This window comes from Glycine soja, chromosome 12 (assembly GCF_004193775.1).
Source record: "Glycine soja cultivar W05 chromosome 12, ASM419377v2, whole genome shotgun sequence".
Lineage (NCBI taxonomy): Eukaryota > Viridiplantae > Streptophyta > Magnoliopsida > Fabales > Fabaceae > Glycine > Glycine soja.
In genome coordinates, this window is record NC_041013.1 from 1,889,634 (window position 1) to 1,909,209 (window position 19,576).

A 19,576-nucleotide genomic window follows, 5' to 3' on the forward strand; every position below is an offset into this window, starting at 1 on the left:
ACGTTTTATTCTTTTGTTTCTATTTTTTATCCGTAGTTTCCACTTCCTTGTATTCATGAACTACAAAGGACTTATAGCGTATTTGAATTACCAATGCAAATGTGTGTTGGGGCCAACCTCCGTTTTCAGGAAGCAACAATATCCTTACTTCTGCAGTGAAATGATCTCGGACTTTGTGCTATCCTAATTTGACTCGAAAAACAAACCCGCACATATTCTCTCTAGGGCTAGGATAAGAAACTTTAATCAATACTGGGGCCCGCATTAGACAAGATATCTTGTTTCTTAACATACTTGAAATCCATAACATAAGTACTACTGTACATATAATTTGCATCCAAAAAATCTCATTGCACGATCAGACAACAAGTTTATTAAGTAGAAACGAAGTTGGAACCATTACTACTGAATACTGATACTGGGAACTACGACTCACATGTACATTGTAATTTATCAGCAAAACATTGTGCTTACGCGGACGATCCTGGGAAGAATTGTATAACCAGTGACAATATATGTAACCTCTACGGGTGAGGAGGAAAAGAAATAACAGATAACAAGCTCACAATATAGTCTAGCATCCATAAGTTGTGGAATGGTTTATTAGCTTAAACCATTCCATTCGTCGTAGAACTCTTTCACAAACTCCTCCATGAACTTATGCCTTCTCTCAGCCCTCCTTTTCCCAGCCTGAAATAGGTAGTTGAGATTCAAATTCCATGACAGATTTAATACACAGGCATATACTTCTTGACAGACTTTAACAAAAAAAATGCACACTTTGGTCTTCGTCAAAATTTGATCATTTCAGCCAAATAGTAATATAGCCTACCTTGGTTTTCATCATATCTTTGAGCTTGAGAAGCTTCTCATGAAAATGATTAATAGTAGTTTGTTCCTCTTTGTTCATGTATTGCTGCCTGGACAAATCAGATCGTGGTAGAATGGCTGGATCATGCAGCAACCTCTTCCTACTCCCACCAAAGGTGAAACAACGTGCAATTCCTGATATTGAGGGCACAGACTCAGAGTAAGATATTTCTCATTTATAATTTTCATATCTCGTTTTTAACACCACTTGAAACCCCTCTCTATATCTCTCTACTTCTCTAATTACATCACTTATAACATCTATCACTTTTTCTCTTATCTTCTTATGCCTCTCTCTCTCTATCTATCTATCTATCTCTCTCTATCTCTCTGTCTGTCTGTCTCTCTAAGGGTATAAGCAACCCATTAGGGTGCTTCAATATCCCAGTTACTGCACCAGCTTTAGAATTTGAGCACTAATATTTAAGTAGCTTTTGAACAACCCCTACCCAAAAGCTGAAACACAGATAATTTGAGAAAATACCTATAGCACCAATAGCATCAAGTCGATCAGCATCTTGCACAACTCCAAATTCTGGAAACCCTTCACTATTTCCACTTCCTGACACTTCTTCCTTGAAACCTGAACATTGGAAGCAGCATCTAAATTGAGTATTTTCTAGTAATAGAAAAAGTAATTCACAAAGTGGTAGAAGCAAGTTACTTTTTAGAGCACACATACAAGTTAGAAATTTACCAACTTTTTCAACACTTGAGTTGCTGATAACATTCTAAGAATATAGTAATACACAAGAGATACTTAAAAGTGTAGGAAGTAGGAACAATCATCATAGGGAAAAATGCACATTTTCTACATAACATCTAGAACCCATGAAAGATTGTTATAGATGTCCAAAAGCCTCTGAGCAGAGTTTGAATGTGAATCAGTATCCCTTAGAAGCACCAACTTAACAGATAAAGAAACCTTTAGATTCTTAGAATAATTTCCGAGAAAGCTTTCATAAGCAAATCAAAGCATTAAAAAGGAAGGAAGATAAATAAAATTAAAAAATAAGTGGCTGAGGAATCTTAACAGGTTATTTTAACTTGCCTTGAGATCATACATCAAGATTAAGGATGATATCTGATTAATTAATCAGTAAATAAGCAAAAACATTTTCCCACATTAAAGCCTGAAGTTATATTAATTTCAATTAAAGAAAAACAAAAGGTGAAAACAATGTTGTGGAGCCAAAAGATTTAAATTTTCCTCAAACTCACCCATTCCTTTGATGATCTTCAAAATTTTGAACTTGTTGTCCTCCTGAACTCCCTCTTCATCGAGAAAATTCTCAACAATTTTTTCCTCAGATGGGTCCCTAAATGACAAAGTAGTAGCTCATCGGAAAAGGAAAGAAATGCGTAAAAATAAACAAGAAAAACCTTTTTTTTTTCCCACTTAGTGGGATTGGTGGCTGACAGGAATCAGTCGACACTACACTACTATGTTCTATAAAAGGAGCAACTGAATTAGTCATACAAACAGAAGAGTTATTACAAATTAGAATTAGTAAAGTAAGTAACCTGAGGTATTTGTAGTCAGCTATGTCATGGAGAAGCGCAGCAAGCTCAACCTATAATGGGAATGGGAAATTGAAAAATAAAGTAAAAGAAAAGGGGAAGGGTATGAAAAGGGAAATGAGAAAAGTTACAATTTCCATGGAGTGGGGATTGGAAGAGAGGCCTTCCTCTTTGGCAAGGGAGAGAGCAAGATCACGAACTCTCCAAACATGAGCAGCATCATGAGAAGCATCGTTCCCTTTCATGGTCTTCTCAACCAGCGCCTCTGCATTTCTTCTTAGCCTCTCTATTTCCATCTCTATCTCTTCTCTGCCTCCAAGCCCTCAGACTCACCATAAATATCTTCCACTCCCGCTGCCTTTCCCAAACTTACAATTTGCTATCCAACTCTACCTCCGCCCAAAAATTATTGCTTTCTCTTGTTTTTCTATTCATTTAATTATGTTTTATTAATATTTATAAAAAAACAATTTAACAACAGTATGTAAGAAAAAAATGCATTTACAAATTTAAAAAAATCTCATAAGAAAAGACAAATAATTTTTTTTAAAATGATTTATAATTATACATGAAAAGAATAATTACATAAAAGCTTTAAGAAAGGTGTATGAGAAAATGTATCAGTAGCATTTTTTTTTAGTTTGATTTTCAAGCAACCAACATCTAAGTTTGAAATTTCTTTAATTTTAAAGACTAATGTAACAATTTCATATATTTTTAAGGACTAAAATAGTAAAAAAAATTAGTGATTTACTCCTCCTTTTTTGTTTTAGTCTAATTAAAATATTTTCTAAATAATCCCTATAATACTTTTTTCAAAATAGTTATTATAATAATTTTTAAAATAATCCACGTAATATTTTTTTCTTTTGACGTGTAATATTGTAATGCCCCTGAGGTTATTTCCCATAATTATCTTAACACAAACACGTTTAAGTGTAAAAATTTTAAGTGATAGGCAACTGAAAAATAAATATATTTTATTGATATAGATAATATCATTTAATTCATTTAAAACATAATCGATTTTACAGTCTCATGACTATACACAGTATCTCTGAATTCTTCTTATCTCGATGTGATTAGTTTGAGGTGTTACAAATCTTCCCTCACAAGTTGATGCTACCTTTAATAATTTTCATTAACACTTAACATAAATTAAAATTGTAAATTTTAATATACACAAAACAATTTTATAAGAACTAAAATAAAAAATATATATTTTATGGGATCAAAATGTTAATTAACTCGAAATTAAATTATAAAGCAAAAGAAAAAATAATATTCGACCTTATTTGTTAGCATAATAATATTTTTTTGTAAAATCCTTCTTTTAAATATTATGTCATATTAATAGTGGAAAAGTTTAAAATCCCAAAAGAATAATATTAGCGTGTAAATGTAAAATATTAGAAAATTTTTAAAATATATCCAAGAAAAATGAAAAAGGTTAAATACTTAAATGATTACTTTAGAAAATGAAGATAGAAAATAAAACTATTAAAAAAAAACAAATAATATAGTAGAGGAATAAGCTATAATAATGTATTTTATCCATTGAAACAGTTATTTATAATGATAATTAAATTTTGAATGTTCAAATCATGAACATCACTAATTGGAATCATTTTAATTAAATTAGTGATGTATTTTAAAATAATTTGATTTCAAAACATTAAATTGTTAATTATAAATCATGTAAAATTGTCATATATATATATATATATATACATATATATATATATATATATATAGGGTAGAAACCATAAAAATCTTCTACTAAAAACAATCTTGCTTAACCTGTGTAGAAGTATTATAGTGCATAAATACAAGACTACCATTTTTTTACATCATTCAAGAACACTAGTTAAGCTATGAAATTAGTATAAATCTTGTAAGATTTTTTTTAAATTTGAATTGGAATATATACCGATATATGTACCAAAAAATATGTATCCTTGTATTATTAATTAATTCAAATGTTCAAATGATAAAAACTGTACTTATCATAATTACTTTAATTATTACAGTTATATATTCTTGCAAAGTAAAATAAATTAAAATTGTTTAAATTATTCAAAACAGCTTAGGTTACCTAAAAGTGTAAGGATTGGACCACAGAGACCAAGTCCAAGTCTTCCCTCCAAGCTACATATAACATAGACTCTAGGTTGCTGCCTTGAATAGCAAGGGACTCACCCAATCCACTTCCACCATTCAAACTCTCCATTTAGTCCTCACATTCTCTTCTCTTTCCCATGGCCACGGCCGAAACCAAAATCAAAGGCATGAAAATAGAACATCCAAAACCCAAAACCTCCCTTTGTCTATGTTGCTTCGGATCATTTCACAGTAAAACTCCAACAACAGGATCTGAACACAAGGCAAAACAAAAGAGTGGAAGCAGTAGCTGGTTTCCATGGCAAAGGATTAGATTTCGAGTGAAGAACTCAATGGCCAAAACAGTTCCCCTTGAAGGCTCTGAGTTTCATGAGATAGACAAGCTCAAGCTCAAGCTCAAACTCAAAGATAACAAAGTTCATTCATCAAGGTGGAAGTGGAAGTCAAAGTCAAAGTCAGACTTACTCAGCAAGAGTCAAAGCAACTCCACACCCAGTCAAACACCCTCAAAGTCACAGGTATGTATATATGTTCAAAATTAGAATCACTTGGGACAAAATAATTAAGGGACATGTTTTGCTAACCGTTTGAACATTTCTAACTTACTTTTGTCTCAGTAAATTTAGTTTGTTATGCTATGTTTACTTTGTCTCTCGAAGTATTTTGCTCTCTTAAGTTTGTTTTGTTAACAAAATTTAAACTCAAAGCAATATTAAAGTTGTTTTGAAAAAGTTCAGTTATCCATTAATACTCTTCATTTGTATTTTTGCATGTATAACATCAAATAAAACTACTTTTAATTAATATTATTCAAACAAAATTTATATTGATGAGCACTTTAAAAAAAATCATCAAACACATGAATCAATTATTATATACTTATCATAATCTAATCAATATTTTACATTTGAGTTTTGAGACTTTATCATTCATAATATCTTATCAAACTTTGGAATGAAAATACATGTTGAAAAAAAATACTTAAAAAAAACATAAATTACATTTTAATAAACTAAATTTTTATCAAACTTGAATTATCATATACTTTTGATTCAAAATTTATGTTTATAAAGTTTAACCTAAAAATGTAATAGAAGATTCTGTTTCAATTTAGTGAAAATTGTCTTTTTCTTTCTTGATTTCAGAAAAACAGAGGAAACAATATAGCGGGTTACACGCGTCAACAAAGTAAGACATCATCTCCCGGAAAAGTTGTCCCACACGCGGTTTCTCTCCAAGCTTGGACATGGAAACAGGGCAAACACAAACAGCTTCAGAACGCAGAGAGGTATAATCCTGTGATTGTTGCTGCGTCGTTGGTTGTGATAACTTTGGTATCAATGATAGTGTGGGGTCGTTTGTGTTCCATCATTTGCACCACCGCTTGGCCCTATCTCATCCCCACCTTGGCTAAACTGCTCAAAACGACAAACAGGATTCCATTAGTGTTTCAAACGACTTGGTTTTGGATTCCAACATGGACAAGAATAAAGTCATCCCATGATGTAGCAATTTCACTTTAAATCAAAAGTACTACTACCACAGAAGATGGACAAGAAGAAACTCAATTTTGAGAAAATCAACTGTATATATATTGCATGTTTTTGCAAAATAAATCTCATCAACTGTCAATATTATTATTTACTTTACTTCTATTCACTTTAGATTAACCCACTAAGTGTACCACTAGATAGAGAGTTAAGATAACGTAAGCCTTACTTAATTTCAAACTTTATTACCGTCATTTTACACCTTGAAAAGATCACTGTGTTGCGTTATAAAAAAAAAAATCCTTAATTAAGATGTTATGAACATGTTGAATCTTGTTAGTCAAGGACGGATCTATCGTGTTTGTCAAATTCAATCCTAGACCTAACAAATATTTACTTAATATATCAAAAAAAATTAATTAAAATATAAAAACAACATAAATAAATATATGTAAATTGAAAATTGAATTAAAATTATGAATTATTTAAAATAAAAACCTAAAATCATAAAAAAAAATCAAGACATCAAAATTCCAGAAAGATGAAAATTGTAAATTAGCCTATTAATTTTATATTATTAAATGTATAGATTTTTTACTTCATTTTTTTACCTAAAATTTTTAACTCTTATTTTCCATTCATTTTTTTTTTTTACAAATTAAGCCATTTCTTTGTCCTTTACTCAAAATATAGCACCAAAAATAAAAAAAAATAAAAAAACTCATTTTTCTATACAAATCATAATCTTACATCTTATAAAATTCTTCAAAATTTTTATTGACTGACTTTCTTTACTTCTACAATTTAATATTATTTCATATCTTGAAACCATCATAAATTGTAAATATTTGGATAGAAAATAAAATGAGGGTTTTAAATGGAAGAAAATAAGAAAACTAAATTTACTTAATTTTAAAAATAGAAAGACTTGACCTACTTAATCAATAAAATTGGGAAAACAAAATTGCACTTAACTCACTAGAGGATGTAAAAGTACAATCAAGCTTTATATGTTTATTTTCCTTCTTGGAGGGCTAGAGGATGGGCACATCTTGTGCTTTACTCTGCCACTTTTTCATCAATAAAATTCATCTTTGTCTTTAATTGTTTTTTTTTCCTTCTTTTGCCTTTCCTAATTTTAATTGCTTGGTTCTCATATTGTTTTCAATTGTAAAAATTAATTTACTCACTCCAAAACTCCATTCAATAATTAATAGAAATATAAATATAATAGAGGTACATTATATCATTGACTCATACTACATAAACTAGATTTTAAATTTATACGTTGCACGAATTTGTTTAAATTGTATATTTTTTATAAATATATTTAGGATTTTTTTAAGAATATATGGCATAAATATATTCATTAGTTTTTTTTAAAAACTTAATAATATATTAAATATAATTACATTAAAATTGAGAAAGGTGATTAATTTTTTTTGATCAAACATATTTTGTCCTAAAAATTATTAACCCTATTAAAGTTTATCTTTTCTCCAAGTACAAATATAAAAATTTAAATGAACAAAAAAATTATAAAAAATATAACAAATTTGGACAAAAGAACTAATACAAACTTATTATAAATCACATAAACTAAAAAGATGAATTTAAATTTGGAGGAATAAAAATCCTAAATTTAAAAGATAAAAATATTTTTAAGCCTTTAATTTAATAGAAAAAAGATTATATACACTGATATGTCAGTATAAATTTTTTTATAATGATGTATAATAAATTTATTAATTTTTATGATAATTATTTTAGAAATTAGAATTATAATTAAATGATAAGGTAAAAATATTATTATTTAAACTATGATAGAACTTTCTATTATTTATTGTTACGTCAGCCGCTGGCTTCCAACCATTGCTCCCATGAATCGAGGGATGAGTTATGATTGATTGCCTTAAAATCTAGAAACATGAAAGTATCAATATATGATAAGATGTGCATAGAGGTGGAGTAGTTGAAATTTACACTAAGATTAAAAATAGGACAGTTGCATCATTAAAGGCTATTGTTAAGCAACTAAGCAAGTATATATACGTTGTTTATGTTGTGCTGGACTGGATATCTATCTATTATTATCAATCAGATAAGAAGACATGCATTTATGTCTTATGGAGTTGCTCTTCTGTTAAGGAAGTTAAGAATATAATTATTATATCTAATACATGTTTGGCTGAACTTTTTTTTTTTTAAATATATTTATTTTATTAGTCACTGAGATAGTTTTAAAGAATAAGTAGTAACCATTAAATCTTACCATGATAAAAATTAAAATGAATAAATTATATAAAGTTTCTATAAAATTATGAGACTTTTTTAACCTTAGAACTTTTGCATTGTCTCATATATGAGCTTAACCAAAAAATTAATAAGATATCAAGTCAAAGATTTTATATAGAGAGAAACTTCTCGGGACTTCTTAATTACTAAGTAACTCCTTTTTATTTATATTGCATGTTGATTGATGTAACAGAGTTTGTTTTATTGTTAGGTTTGTATCCGCTTGCTTCTGTAAATAGTAGACGTACGTGGCGTAGGCTACAGTTAAAATTAAATATTAATTTTGAGAATTTAAACGGAAAGTTTTATCAATAAAGATAAAAGTTAGTACGTACATTTGTTTCGTTTTGTTGGATCTTTTATCAAATGTGGATAAGAACATGGAAAAAGGTTGAGTGTTTGGTTTGAAGCTTGGATGAGTGTTCTCTACTAACATTTTTATAAGGCTATAGTGTCTGAGCAGGGGATGAAATAATAGATAGAGAATGCAGATAAGAACTATGGAACAGGTTGAATAATGCTTGGTTGGAAGCGTTAAGGATGTGGGTAGGAATGAGATAAAGATATATAGAATAAAGAATTGTATATAATTAATGTTAAATACTAAATTGGATATTAGATTATATATTTATATGTTGTGTAATAATATAATTGAATATCATTTTAATGCCTATAGTAATAACTATTAAGGAAAATTTTGGCAAAAAAAAAAACAATTAATAAATCATTTGAAAATTGAAAAACTAATTAGTATTTGAAAGTTTGGTGGAAAGTTTTTTTTTTTAAACTGCAAAAGTTTCACTTAAATAAATTAAATTGAATTCCAATTAATATAGAATGTCTTATTAAAATTCCAGTATATATTTATTTTGAATTTTGAATATACTCTTAAATTCAACATTAATTATTTAACTTCAATTATTTTTAAAAATATATCTGTAAGTCATTTATATTTTTTTTATGAGTCTTACGATGTTCTCACTGTACAAAGGTAATTTCTCTTGGAATTTTTTTTATGTGAAGAGATAATTTTTTTGCCTTTAGATCTGTTATTTTTTTATATATAGTTCTCGACTTTTGGTAGTGTCGTAAATAAACTTTTTCACACAAAACTATCTGAATAAAGTAACATACAGTAGGTTAAATCGAAAGTCAGGCTTTTAATGTATACAAAAAAAAAATTACCAAGTCTGGCTTTTGGTAGTTCTCGACTTTTGGTAGTGTCATAAATATGATGGTTGATGAGTAAAAAATGTATAAAATTTGATTATGACTTTACCAAATCAGGTTTTAATAAAAGTAATTTATTTTATCGTCTATATTAATTTTATTTGATTTGATTATGATTCTCTTTAATTGATCATACCTATCACTTAGACCAAAAATCAGTATTTTAGAAGGCTTATGTTTGATAACTTACCACTAGACCACCAAGTTTGTTTAGTTAATATTTAAAAAAATAGCATATATACATATTAATATTTATTTAACTTATATAATAGTTTATATGACTCAATTAGTGTTATTCATTGGTTCGATCACTAACATATTAACCCAATTAATAACTATAAAAAATATCACACACACGCGTAGGTTTAGCAATAAATGCATGCTTAGTTGACTCTGTAAGACTAAGAGAAATACCTAGGCACATAAATGTTGCATAAAAAATCCTCTTCTATTTTATTTAACAAGTTAAGTCAACCAAGGGAATGCAAGAAAATGATCAATCACTTTGATGTTTCATGTGTATGAGTGTCACAGACTTGTCTCCGTTAAAATAAAAAGAAAGGAAATCGAAATGAAAATTTTGAATTAAAATAAAATTAAAAGTGCAGATTTTATAATATTTTATTATTTATTTATCTCCTACAAACACACCCTTAAAGTTAATCGAAGAGATCAATCAAATTAAAAAATATATATTTTCAAGTTGTGAAAATCATTTTCAATCGAAAATGAAAAAAAAAAAAGAGAGTAAATACCAAGTCTCTTAGATGAATGAATAGGCCTAAGAAATGTTGTTTGACGATTGGGACTAGTTATTGACTTGTAGAGAAGTGAACAATGAAAGGATCACAATGAGGCCACTGCATGTGACATGCAATGGTACAGTAAAAGTTAGACGCAAAGTTTGAGGGGTGACAGTGCCTCTACTTAGAGGAAAAAGGCAACTAAGGGAGCAATCTTACCTTGGATTGGATGTTGGTTGTGATTGATGGAGGTGAGTTGTGGTCTAAGGAGCCAGAATGATGGCTGAGAGGTGGAGAATGATTTAAGGAAGCTTTGAGAGAAAAAAAATTTAGTTTTAAAAGAAAGTGGTCACACACAATATGGAGATAGAATTTTACTACCTCCACTGTCTCAATTCAATGATTATTTTTCGAAGAAAATCGTGTTCCGGGAATGATTAGATATTAAACGTAAATATTTTTTATAATAGAGTTTAAATTTTGATTCATCACATTGTAAATAATTGATTTCTTTCATAAATCTAACTCGCCGTTAATTAGATGTTATCAATATTATATTCGTTGTGTCATTTGAGTTTTGTATTTTACACGCTACTCAAGTAGCAAAAACTCTATTCTTCCATTGTCTTGAACTACCATATTTTTAACTTTATTTGTGTACCTTTTTTTTTTTGGAAAAAGCATTTCATTAAAAAATCATATTAAATATAAGCCATGTTTAGCATGATAAAGGGATAAAAATAAGAAAGGTACTTACCTATACACGATAATCGTGTAACGATCCCTATCCATTACAAACACCATATACATGAAACCCTAAGATTAAAGAAAAGATAATCCGAAAGCAATCTTTTTTTGTGTACTTAATTCTCCTAACTATCTACACCTCTCAATTTATCCTCTTTACTTCTTCTTTTTTTTCTGAATAATTTATCCTCTTTATTTTTTATGTCTACAAAGTTATTATATATTAATTTAAATTACTTATTGTAGTTCTATTATATAGTTTATAGATTCAAAAATATTTTTTATTATAAATTTAAATTACAATACAATTTATATATTCATAATTTAAATTCCATTTATATATACTGATTTATCATAAGTTTGAAATATAAAAAATATGTGCTAAATTTAAAATACCAGTTAAATTAAATAGAAAGAAGAAGGCGAAGGAGAGGAATATGGTTATGGTAGCATAAGGAAAGCCATCATCATTGAAGCCCTAATCAAAGCAAAACGAAAATCCCCAATCCTGCGTTGTATTGCGAGCCATGAGAGGCGTTGTGAAAGCGTTTGCGAGGAATCTGTTGTTCCATGGAACGAACACTGAATGCAGTCGCTCCTACAGTCTGATCCCAATGGTGATAGAGCACTCTTCCCGAGGTGAGAGGGCATACGACATCTTCTCGCGCCTTCTGAAGGAGCGCATTATCTGCATCAACGGGCCCATCTCCGACGACACCGCTCACGTCGTCGTTGCGCAGCTCCTCTTCCTCGAATCCGAAAACCCTTCCAAACCCATCAACATGTACCTCAATTCCCCCGGTGGCGCCATCTCCGCAGGTACCCATTTCATCTCATCGTCGCTTCACTTCATCTAATTGCATATGCGTGTTCAAAATCACATTTTTAGAGGAACCCATTTTGCAAAACCCCTAATTGTCGAAAACTAAAAGGGAACACATCTGTGATGTCACTGATGTGTGAAAGTTTTGATTTTTGTCCCTGCCTACCAACTGGGTTGGGTCTTGTAGTAAGGTCTAGTCATACCTTGAACAGGATTGACTCTGAAGGAACATATATGTGGGAAACAAAAAAATTCCCACAAATAGAACTATGTTTTTGTTTTTCTAATCTATAATTGGTGTTAATTCCTCAATGGTAAAATCTATCATTCACTAATTTATAATTGTTATAAATTAGTCACATTCTCTTCAATCTTACAGAACAAAAAAAATGCGTACAGATAGACATCTCGGACTGTCTTTCTGCTAGTATGTATAATTGCTGCTGAGACTTGGCATTGGTGTCAATGTTATGTGTAGGGCTTGCTATCTATGATACGATGCAGTATATTCGGTCTCCGGTCAATACAATATGTATGGGTCAAGCTGCATCCATGGGTTCTCTTCTATTGGCGGCGGGTGCCAAGGGGGAGAGGCGGTCTCTTCCAAATGCGACAATCATGATTCACCAGCCTTCTGGTGGTTATAGTGGCCAGGCAAAGGATATTGCAATTCACACCAAGCACATTGTTCGGGTTTGGGATTCTTTAAATGAGTTGTATTCCAAGCATACGGGCCAGTCGGTTGAGGTTATTCAGACAAATATGGACAGAGATAACTTTATGACTCCACAGGAGGCCAAAGAGTTTGGGCTCATTGATGAGGTTATTGATCAGAGACCTATGGCTTTGGTTTCTGATGCTGTTGGTAACGAAGGCAAAGATAAAGGTTCCAATTAGAACCAGATGGAGGGTAAGATTTCTTTGAGGAATCCTTGCTGTATTTAAATGCTTTGTCTGTCACCTTAGGTATAAGTTGCAGCTGATATTATTTTAGCAACTGAACATAATCTTTGTCAGTTTTGGTTGTTAGATTTGACCATTAAATTTCAGTCTTGGCTCAATTCGGTTTCATTGGCATTTTTTTTTGTCACACAGATTTGGAATTTTAAGTACCTTTATCTTGAAATTGCTAATTATCCACAATAATAACAGATGATTGTTTCGGTGAGAGTATCTAATTCTATATTTGATTGCTAATTTGTGTCTGTGTGTGTGAAAAGTAAAATTTTGATATCTCTTGAGTTTCATTATGTGAGGCTGCCTTAGTTCTTAATGAACTGATATATTTCTGTTATGTCACCATATCTTTCTATTAAAATTTGGCATACTGATTAATCCTATGATCACGAATCATTGTAAGAGATTGATAATAAAGGTTTGATAATCAAATATGTTCAACCTTAATTGCATTGCTCTTAAATGGATTATTTTTTTTGTTTCCTGCATATATTTTGAAAGGCAAAAGCAGATCCTTAAATTTCTTGCTCATGGTAAATATTGAAATGCATTCATGATAAATTGGCAAGGTGGGCTTGTTTTTTGTAGTGATTTGTGTAACTTACTACTGGTAATTTTTTATTATTTAATTATATAATTCACATATGTGGAGAATTTAATAAACTTTTGCTGTTGGAAGATGCAACTTTTGCTGTTGGAAGATGCAACTTTTTCTGTGTGTGTGTGGAGTAAATGAAGTAGAAATGATTGGGTGTTGAAGCATAGTAGCCAATCTCAAATAGTGGTGTGGAGTGCCTGATCCCTAAAACACTATAACAAGATAGCTGATAGCAAGATGGCCACTATTTTGAAACCTTAACATGGATTCATACTACACTTATATATGCTGAAAAAGATACTTATAGTTAATGGTATATTCACAATTAATGATAAAAAGTTAGAATTTAAGAACTAAACACACATCTCTATAGCAAAATACAGGAATCAAACAAGTTTAAGCTTCTAACAATTAATGATAAAAAGTTAGAATTTAAGAACTAAACACACATCTCTATAGCAAAATACAGGAATCAAACAAGTTTAAGCTTCTAAGTCTTTGGAGCAAACTAATTATTTAAATTCTTATACAAGTTTTTAATAGGTCTCATCATCTTCATCTTCAAGGTCTGCCATCTCTCCCTCAGTCTTTCTTTCACCACTATTCTTGTAGACCTCTTCCTCTTCTTTAGTTTCTTCATCCCCACATTCTTCTTCTTGCATTTTGGGCCCGTTTGTTTTAGCTTTTTTAAATAGCACTTTTTAAATAAAATAAACAGTTTTCTGCTATTTTTAAGAAGCAAATCCTCTGCTTCTTAAAAAAACACTTTTTGAAAACCACTTTTTTTTCAAAAACTTTTTTCAAGTTTAAACAAGCTGGCCCTTCATTTCTTTTTCCCTTAGAGCTTGAAGGCCTAGAACTAGAAGCAGTTACAGTTATTTTCTTTGGTCTTCTCTGTTACCTTGGGTATTTTAAAGACTCACTTGCAATAGCAAAACTATTAAAGTTAAGGTATCATCATCAAACACCAATTCATCTTTAGCATGTTATTCACAATCTCCTCCTATTTCTCCATCAGCCATTCATTATTATCATCAATATCATTTAGGAGAATGAGATCTATCTAATCACTATGATTAAAGCATTCTTTAAAAGCTGTTATATTTAATAATAACCAACTCTTCTAACCTTTGCTGCTCAAGTATGCTTTCTCTTTTTTGAATGAATCTATTTTATAAAAATGTTAATTTCACTGAATCTTTTTAAAATGAAGTTATTTGACAATTGACATTTATTTACATGTTCAGAGGTACTTTAATTCTGCTCACATCTTGATGAATTACAAGACAGACTTAATTTTAATGACAATGTTTTGTGAATATGAAGTATGTGATCCATAATTTATCTACCACGTGGCTCTAATACTACAACTTAATAGCATTGCCATTACGTAATTATATCATGATCATGTAATTAACCCCTTGATTGGTGAAGAAGAAATAGAGTGGAGAGGAAAGAAATAGGTGGAAAATTAAAAGTTGTGTTTGGTGCATAGAAAATAAGAGAGGAGAGAAATAAAAAAGTGTGGGTACCTCTAGTTATTTTTAGTCTATTTTTCATTTATTTCTATCAACCTATTTATCACTTTTCTAGTTCTCCATTTTTCTTAGACCCAATGGACCCTGAAATTATATATAAAAAAAAACTTTTACTTACGAGGAGCCAATATAAATTGCAATTTTAGTCTCCTTAGTTTGAGGATTTGACAATTTTCTTCCCCCTAGTTTTTTTTTGAAAGGTTTGGTCCCCTAGTTTCTTAAATTTGCGATTTTAGTGCTTCCATGAACTGGCATGCGTTGACTGTTTTAGTTAATTAAAACAAAAAAAAAATGTTTTTCCCAACTCATCTTCCCAGCCACAACCAATTCAATCCCAACAAACAACAAAAGCACCCTAAGAATCCTAATAAAAAAAAACTGGCCCATTTTTCTTCCAGAGAATAAGAAGAAGGAGAAGGAGAACTTAATTCGGATCCAAAGGATAAGGGCATGAGAACCCTCGGGGGAATTGGCCTGAGAAATGGAAGGGGAAGAGGATGAGAGTTTGTTGTTGTCGTTGATGCTTTTGGTTTCGGACAGTAATCTGAGAACTGCAAAGGAGGAACAGGTGGTGATGCGGTTTTGACCTGATTTGTGTGCCACAGCATGTGTGTAGTGTTGCTCCAATGCGACCTTTAGGAACGCCTTTCTCCCACGTCATGGAACCATTGCGGGAAAGCCCTTCACCTTAGACCCGCCGAAGCCCATGTTAGTGACCTGAGATCAAAGAGTTATCGTTGTCCATGCCGGAGAACATGCTTCACTGTCGCACTCGCTTATCATCACAATGTCACCATAATGAACGAAGAAGTTGTTGTGGTTTGCTTTTAACATGCCTCTCTCTATAGCATCTAATTAATCTTCAACCATTGCGGGGAAGTCCTCCACCTTAGACCCGCCGTAGCTCATGTTAGTGACTTGAGATCAGAGAGTTGTTGCTGCCCATGCTGGAGAACATGCTTCACTGTCGCACTCACTCATCATCACAATGTCACATAATGAACGAAGGAGTTGTTGTGGTTTGTTTTTAATATGTCTCTGTATCATTTAATTAATCTTCTCTGCATTTTGTTGGTGGTGGTGTTTGAAGCAAAATCGTTGAGAATCTTGGTGTTTTTCTTCCTCCTTTGTCTTTCTTTGTGCTTGTTTTTCTTCCCCTTTTAAAGCTGCTCAACAATAGGAGCAAAATCTTGGATTACGTTTCAAGGTAGGGATTGAGGCTTCAATGGGGTAATTGTAATAATTTTTTATGGAAATTTTTGTTGCTACCTTGAGTGAATGTTAATGTTGATTTTTGTTTGTGTGCATTGGCTGTCTTGGATTCGTAAGGGAAGAGAGATTCGATTGTTTTTTTAATAATTAATGACTTTAAATTATTTTATAATTAACTTAACAAATATATTAATCATAATTATTGGTTAATAATCAAGATATAAGTGTGTCACATAAGTATATCAATTAATAGAAACATCAAAATTACTATTTTAAAAAAAATAAAATGTTTTAATTAAAAATTAAGGGATTAAAATTATAATTTAGTCATTATTTATTGTTAACTTCAAACTTTACATGTCCTGGGTTTTTTGTGTATTCATTTGGAGCCTTATCTACTAAGAGCCATGTTTAGGGAGTTTGGTAATTTTGTTTGTAATTGTAGTTATGTCTTGCATGAATGGACCAAAGATGTTCCTAAGCCTTATACTTAGAGAATTATTCCTTTTAGGTATAGATGTTACCGAATGAGAAATGCTTTAAAAATTCGGTCATTTTTTTTTTATGATTTTTATCCTTAATTTTTTAAAATAAATTTTCCCCTATTTTTATGTGATAAATGTGTTTTATTGATGATGAAGTGACATAATGACAATAAAGTGGCTATGTCAAGTAACACCCAATTTTTTATTTTTTTTTTGGAGTAATCAAGTAGCACCAATTAGTGTCTATTCTACTATGTCAACATATGATACTTCTATTTTTTTAAAAAAAATTATATTATAATTAGCATTCCTTTTTATCTTAATACAATGTTGAGACTAAAAATAATTTATTTTAGATTTTGGAGAGATAAAAATTAAAGAATAATATTTTACAAGCATCTAGATTAAAATTTGCTCAACTTTTAAGGATTAAAAATAATTATTTTAAATTTTAGAGGAATAAAATATAAAGTCTTTTTTACAAAAATAAAAATAAAAAATTATATATTTTATAAGGATAAAAAAATATATTTAAATCTAATTTATATTGATGTTTTTTGGATAAGCTTTTGAAAAATATATTTTTTTTTATCGCCAAGTCAGTGAAAATCAAACATATATTATACATCGGCATGCTTGTAATATGGACAAATGAATTATACCAAAGCAGTTCATTTACATGATTAAACGAGCTCAATCATATAATATGTCTTGCCATTTTAAACAATTTTAATTAATAACTACCAACAGAATGAGTATAATGATATAATGTATATTTGAAAAATACTTGTTAAACATTAAATATAACATTTTCCATTAATATTAACTCTTTAAGGAAAATTAAATACTTCTAAAAATGTTAAGATGCTAGATATTTATGCTTTTATTTGATAATATTTTTTTTTACTTTCTTAATTTAAAATTGTTTAGGAAAGTAAACATTTTCCTAAAATAAGTGTTGGTTTATATACGAATTATTTTCGTACTATCTTTTCAAGTAATGAATATTAACTAGGATGTAGCATTAATGAATCGCAGTGAGTTTTCTAGTCAACGAAAAATAGGTCACAAAAATTTCTTTTTTTCTGATCTAAACTTTCAGTGTATCAATTTACCATAAAATAGTTAGTAGAAAGAGAAATAAGGTAACACTTAAACATAAACATATTCTTTTAGGTAAAATGAATTATTTGATTATTTGTCTTATTTTTTTCTAATTTGGTTTTTGTTTTTAAAAAAATTTAATTTGATTTTTTATCTTATTTTTTATTTGGTTTAATTTTTTATCTCTTAAAAAGATTACTTTGACAATTTATACTTTTTTTCCAATTTAGTCTTTCAATCCATTTAGGATTAGCGTTCTTAATCATTTAAGAATGATTTAAAAAAAAAAAAAAGAAAGTGGAGAAAAAGGAGAGAAAATTAAAAATATATTTTTAAATGATTAATTAGAGTGAATGATCAAACTAAAAAAAAAAATGATCAAATATTTTTTTAAAAGAAATAAGGAATTGTACTGAATAAAAAATAAAATAAATGATCAAATCAAAATTTTTAAAATATAAAGAATTAAACTTAAAAAAAAAGTTAAATGATCAAATATGTCATTTAATATTCTTTTTAATAGACTTTCTCTTGTTTAAGAGAATGAAGTTTATTGGAAATTATAATATTTTTATAAAATTTATTTTTTATTTAACAAGTTTTTCTTCTAAATTTATATTTTTAATAGAAAATTAAATAACAATAAAATGTATGTTAAAAGTGTGATGCTAACTCTCTTCTTAATAGAATTTGCTTCAAAAGAATACTTTTTGACATAATAAATGTTTAAAAAAATATACAAAATAAAATTATAAAAAGAGACTTTAAAATATAATAGAATTGATAATACACAACTACTTAATCCGAAACATTTTCTATGAATATAACAAAGAAAATATTTTTATTGTTGATAAAAGTCTTGGTAAATAAAACTTGAGGTTTTCTTCAAACAAAAAAAATTAAATAATCATCTTTTGATACCTATCATATTAGTGTCAAATAAGATCTTCACTTACAATTAAGCTTTTTTTATCCATAATTTTACTTAATCCAAAATCTTATTTAAAGAATCACTTAAACATTGATGATATATTAATAATCACAAATAATTAGACTTAAAATAATTTTCAGTATAGATGACACTAAAATGTGAGGAATAGAATATGAAGGTTTTGTTAATTTTTATAATTGTAACTTCAAAAATCATGGTTAAAATAATTTTTAATAAGTCATACTGAAATTTTTAAATTGAACTTTTCATAAAAAAATAATCACAATGAAAATATAATACATGAATAATTGATATAGAGTTGTTTTAATTTAAGTAATAGTCTTAAGTTTAAACTCTACATAATGCTTATGTTAAATATCTGAAAGAAATAAGAACTTTGTCATATGTTAAATATTTGAACTTTTAAAATAATATAAATAAATCTTATAATACTTAATATAGATTTTAAGAATCTTTAAGGAAGATAATAAAATTTGGTGATATTTAATTAAGATTTTTTTTATAACTTATAAAATGTATTTTAATATTAAAAACGAGGAAGTTGGTGGGATACAGATAAATCGATTGAAAAATAGTAATCGTAAATAATAATAACACGTAGAAAAGAGATAAGGGAAGAGTTGAAGTCAAACATGTGACAATACACACGCACTTGCACGCACACACACGACATAAAAGAAACGTTGGTTTGTTAGTAGTATACTAATAGTGTATGTATGACATGTGTATTGTTTTTCGCTTCTTCTCTTTCTCCAACTCTCCATGCTCTCTTCCTTTTTTTTTGGGTCTAACACACAACAACACCCAAACCCAACAACAACACTCAACTTTATCTTTACATTATTGCGGCAACAATCGAATCCCATCTAACGATTTCCCCCCCCCCAATC

The 19,576-nt window shown here is 29.3% G+C and overlaps 3 protein-coding genes across 4 annotated transcripts; 2 read left to right on the top strand and 1 right to left on the bottom strand.

The window, feature by feature from the left end:
* Positions 1–264: 264 nt before the first annotated feature.
* Positions 265–2,789, bottom strand: LOC114378096 (uncharacterized protein YpgQ). The gene is made up of 6 exons (XM_028336632.1): positions 2,523–2,789; positions 2,395–2,444; positions 2,092–2,189; positions 1,355–1,453; positions 833–1,005; positions 265–690 (listed from the first exon to the last, which is right to left on the bottom strand). The coding sequence occupies exons 1-6, from the start codon at positions 2,685–2,687 to the stop codon at positions 604–606; spliced, it is 672 nt and encodes a 223-aa protein (XP_028192433.1). The 5' UTR covers positions 2,688–2,789; the 3' UTR covers positions 265–603.
* A 1,798-nt stretch (positions 2,790–4,587) lies between these two features.
* Positions 4,588–6,167, top strand: LOC114379542 (uncharacterized protein At5g23160-like). The gene is made up of 2 exons (XM_028338223.1): positions 4,588–5,030; positions 5,658–6,167. The coding sequence occupies exons 1-2, from the start codon at positions 4,650–4,652 to the stop codon at positions 6,033–6,035; spliced, it is 759 nt and encodes a 252-aa protein (XP_028194024.1). The 5' UTR covers positions 4,588–4,649; the 3' UTR covers positions 6,036–6,167.
* Positions 6,168–11,425: 5,258 nt separating this feature from the next.
* Positions 11,426–16,240, top strand: LOC114380503 (ATP-dependent Clp protease proteolytic subunit 2, mitochondrial-like). 2 transcript variants are annotated; one of them, XM_028339594.1, is made up of 3 exons: positions 11,426–11,836; positions 12,319–12,750; positions 15,332–16,240. In XM_028339594.1, exons 1-2 carry the CDS (start codon positions 11,545–11,547, stop codon positions 12,735–12,737), a joined length of 711 nt encoding a protein of 236 aa, XP_028195395.1. In that variant the 5' UTR covers positions 11,426–11,544; the 3' UTR covers positions 12,738–12,750; positions 15,332–16,240. The 2 variants fall into 2 exon arrangements, with proteins under 2 accessions (XP_028195395.1, XP_028195394.1); XM_028339593.1 differs by lacking the exon at positions 15,332–16,240 and having other exon boundaries at positions 12,319–13,013.
* The last annotated feature ends 3,336 nt before the right edge of the window (positions 16,241–19,576 follow it).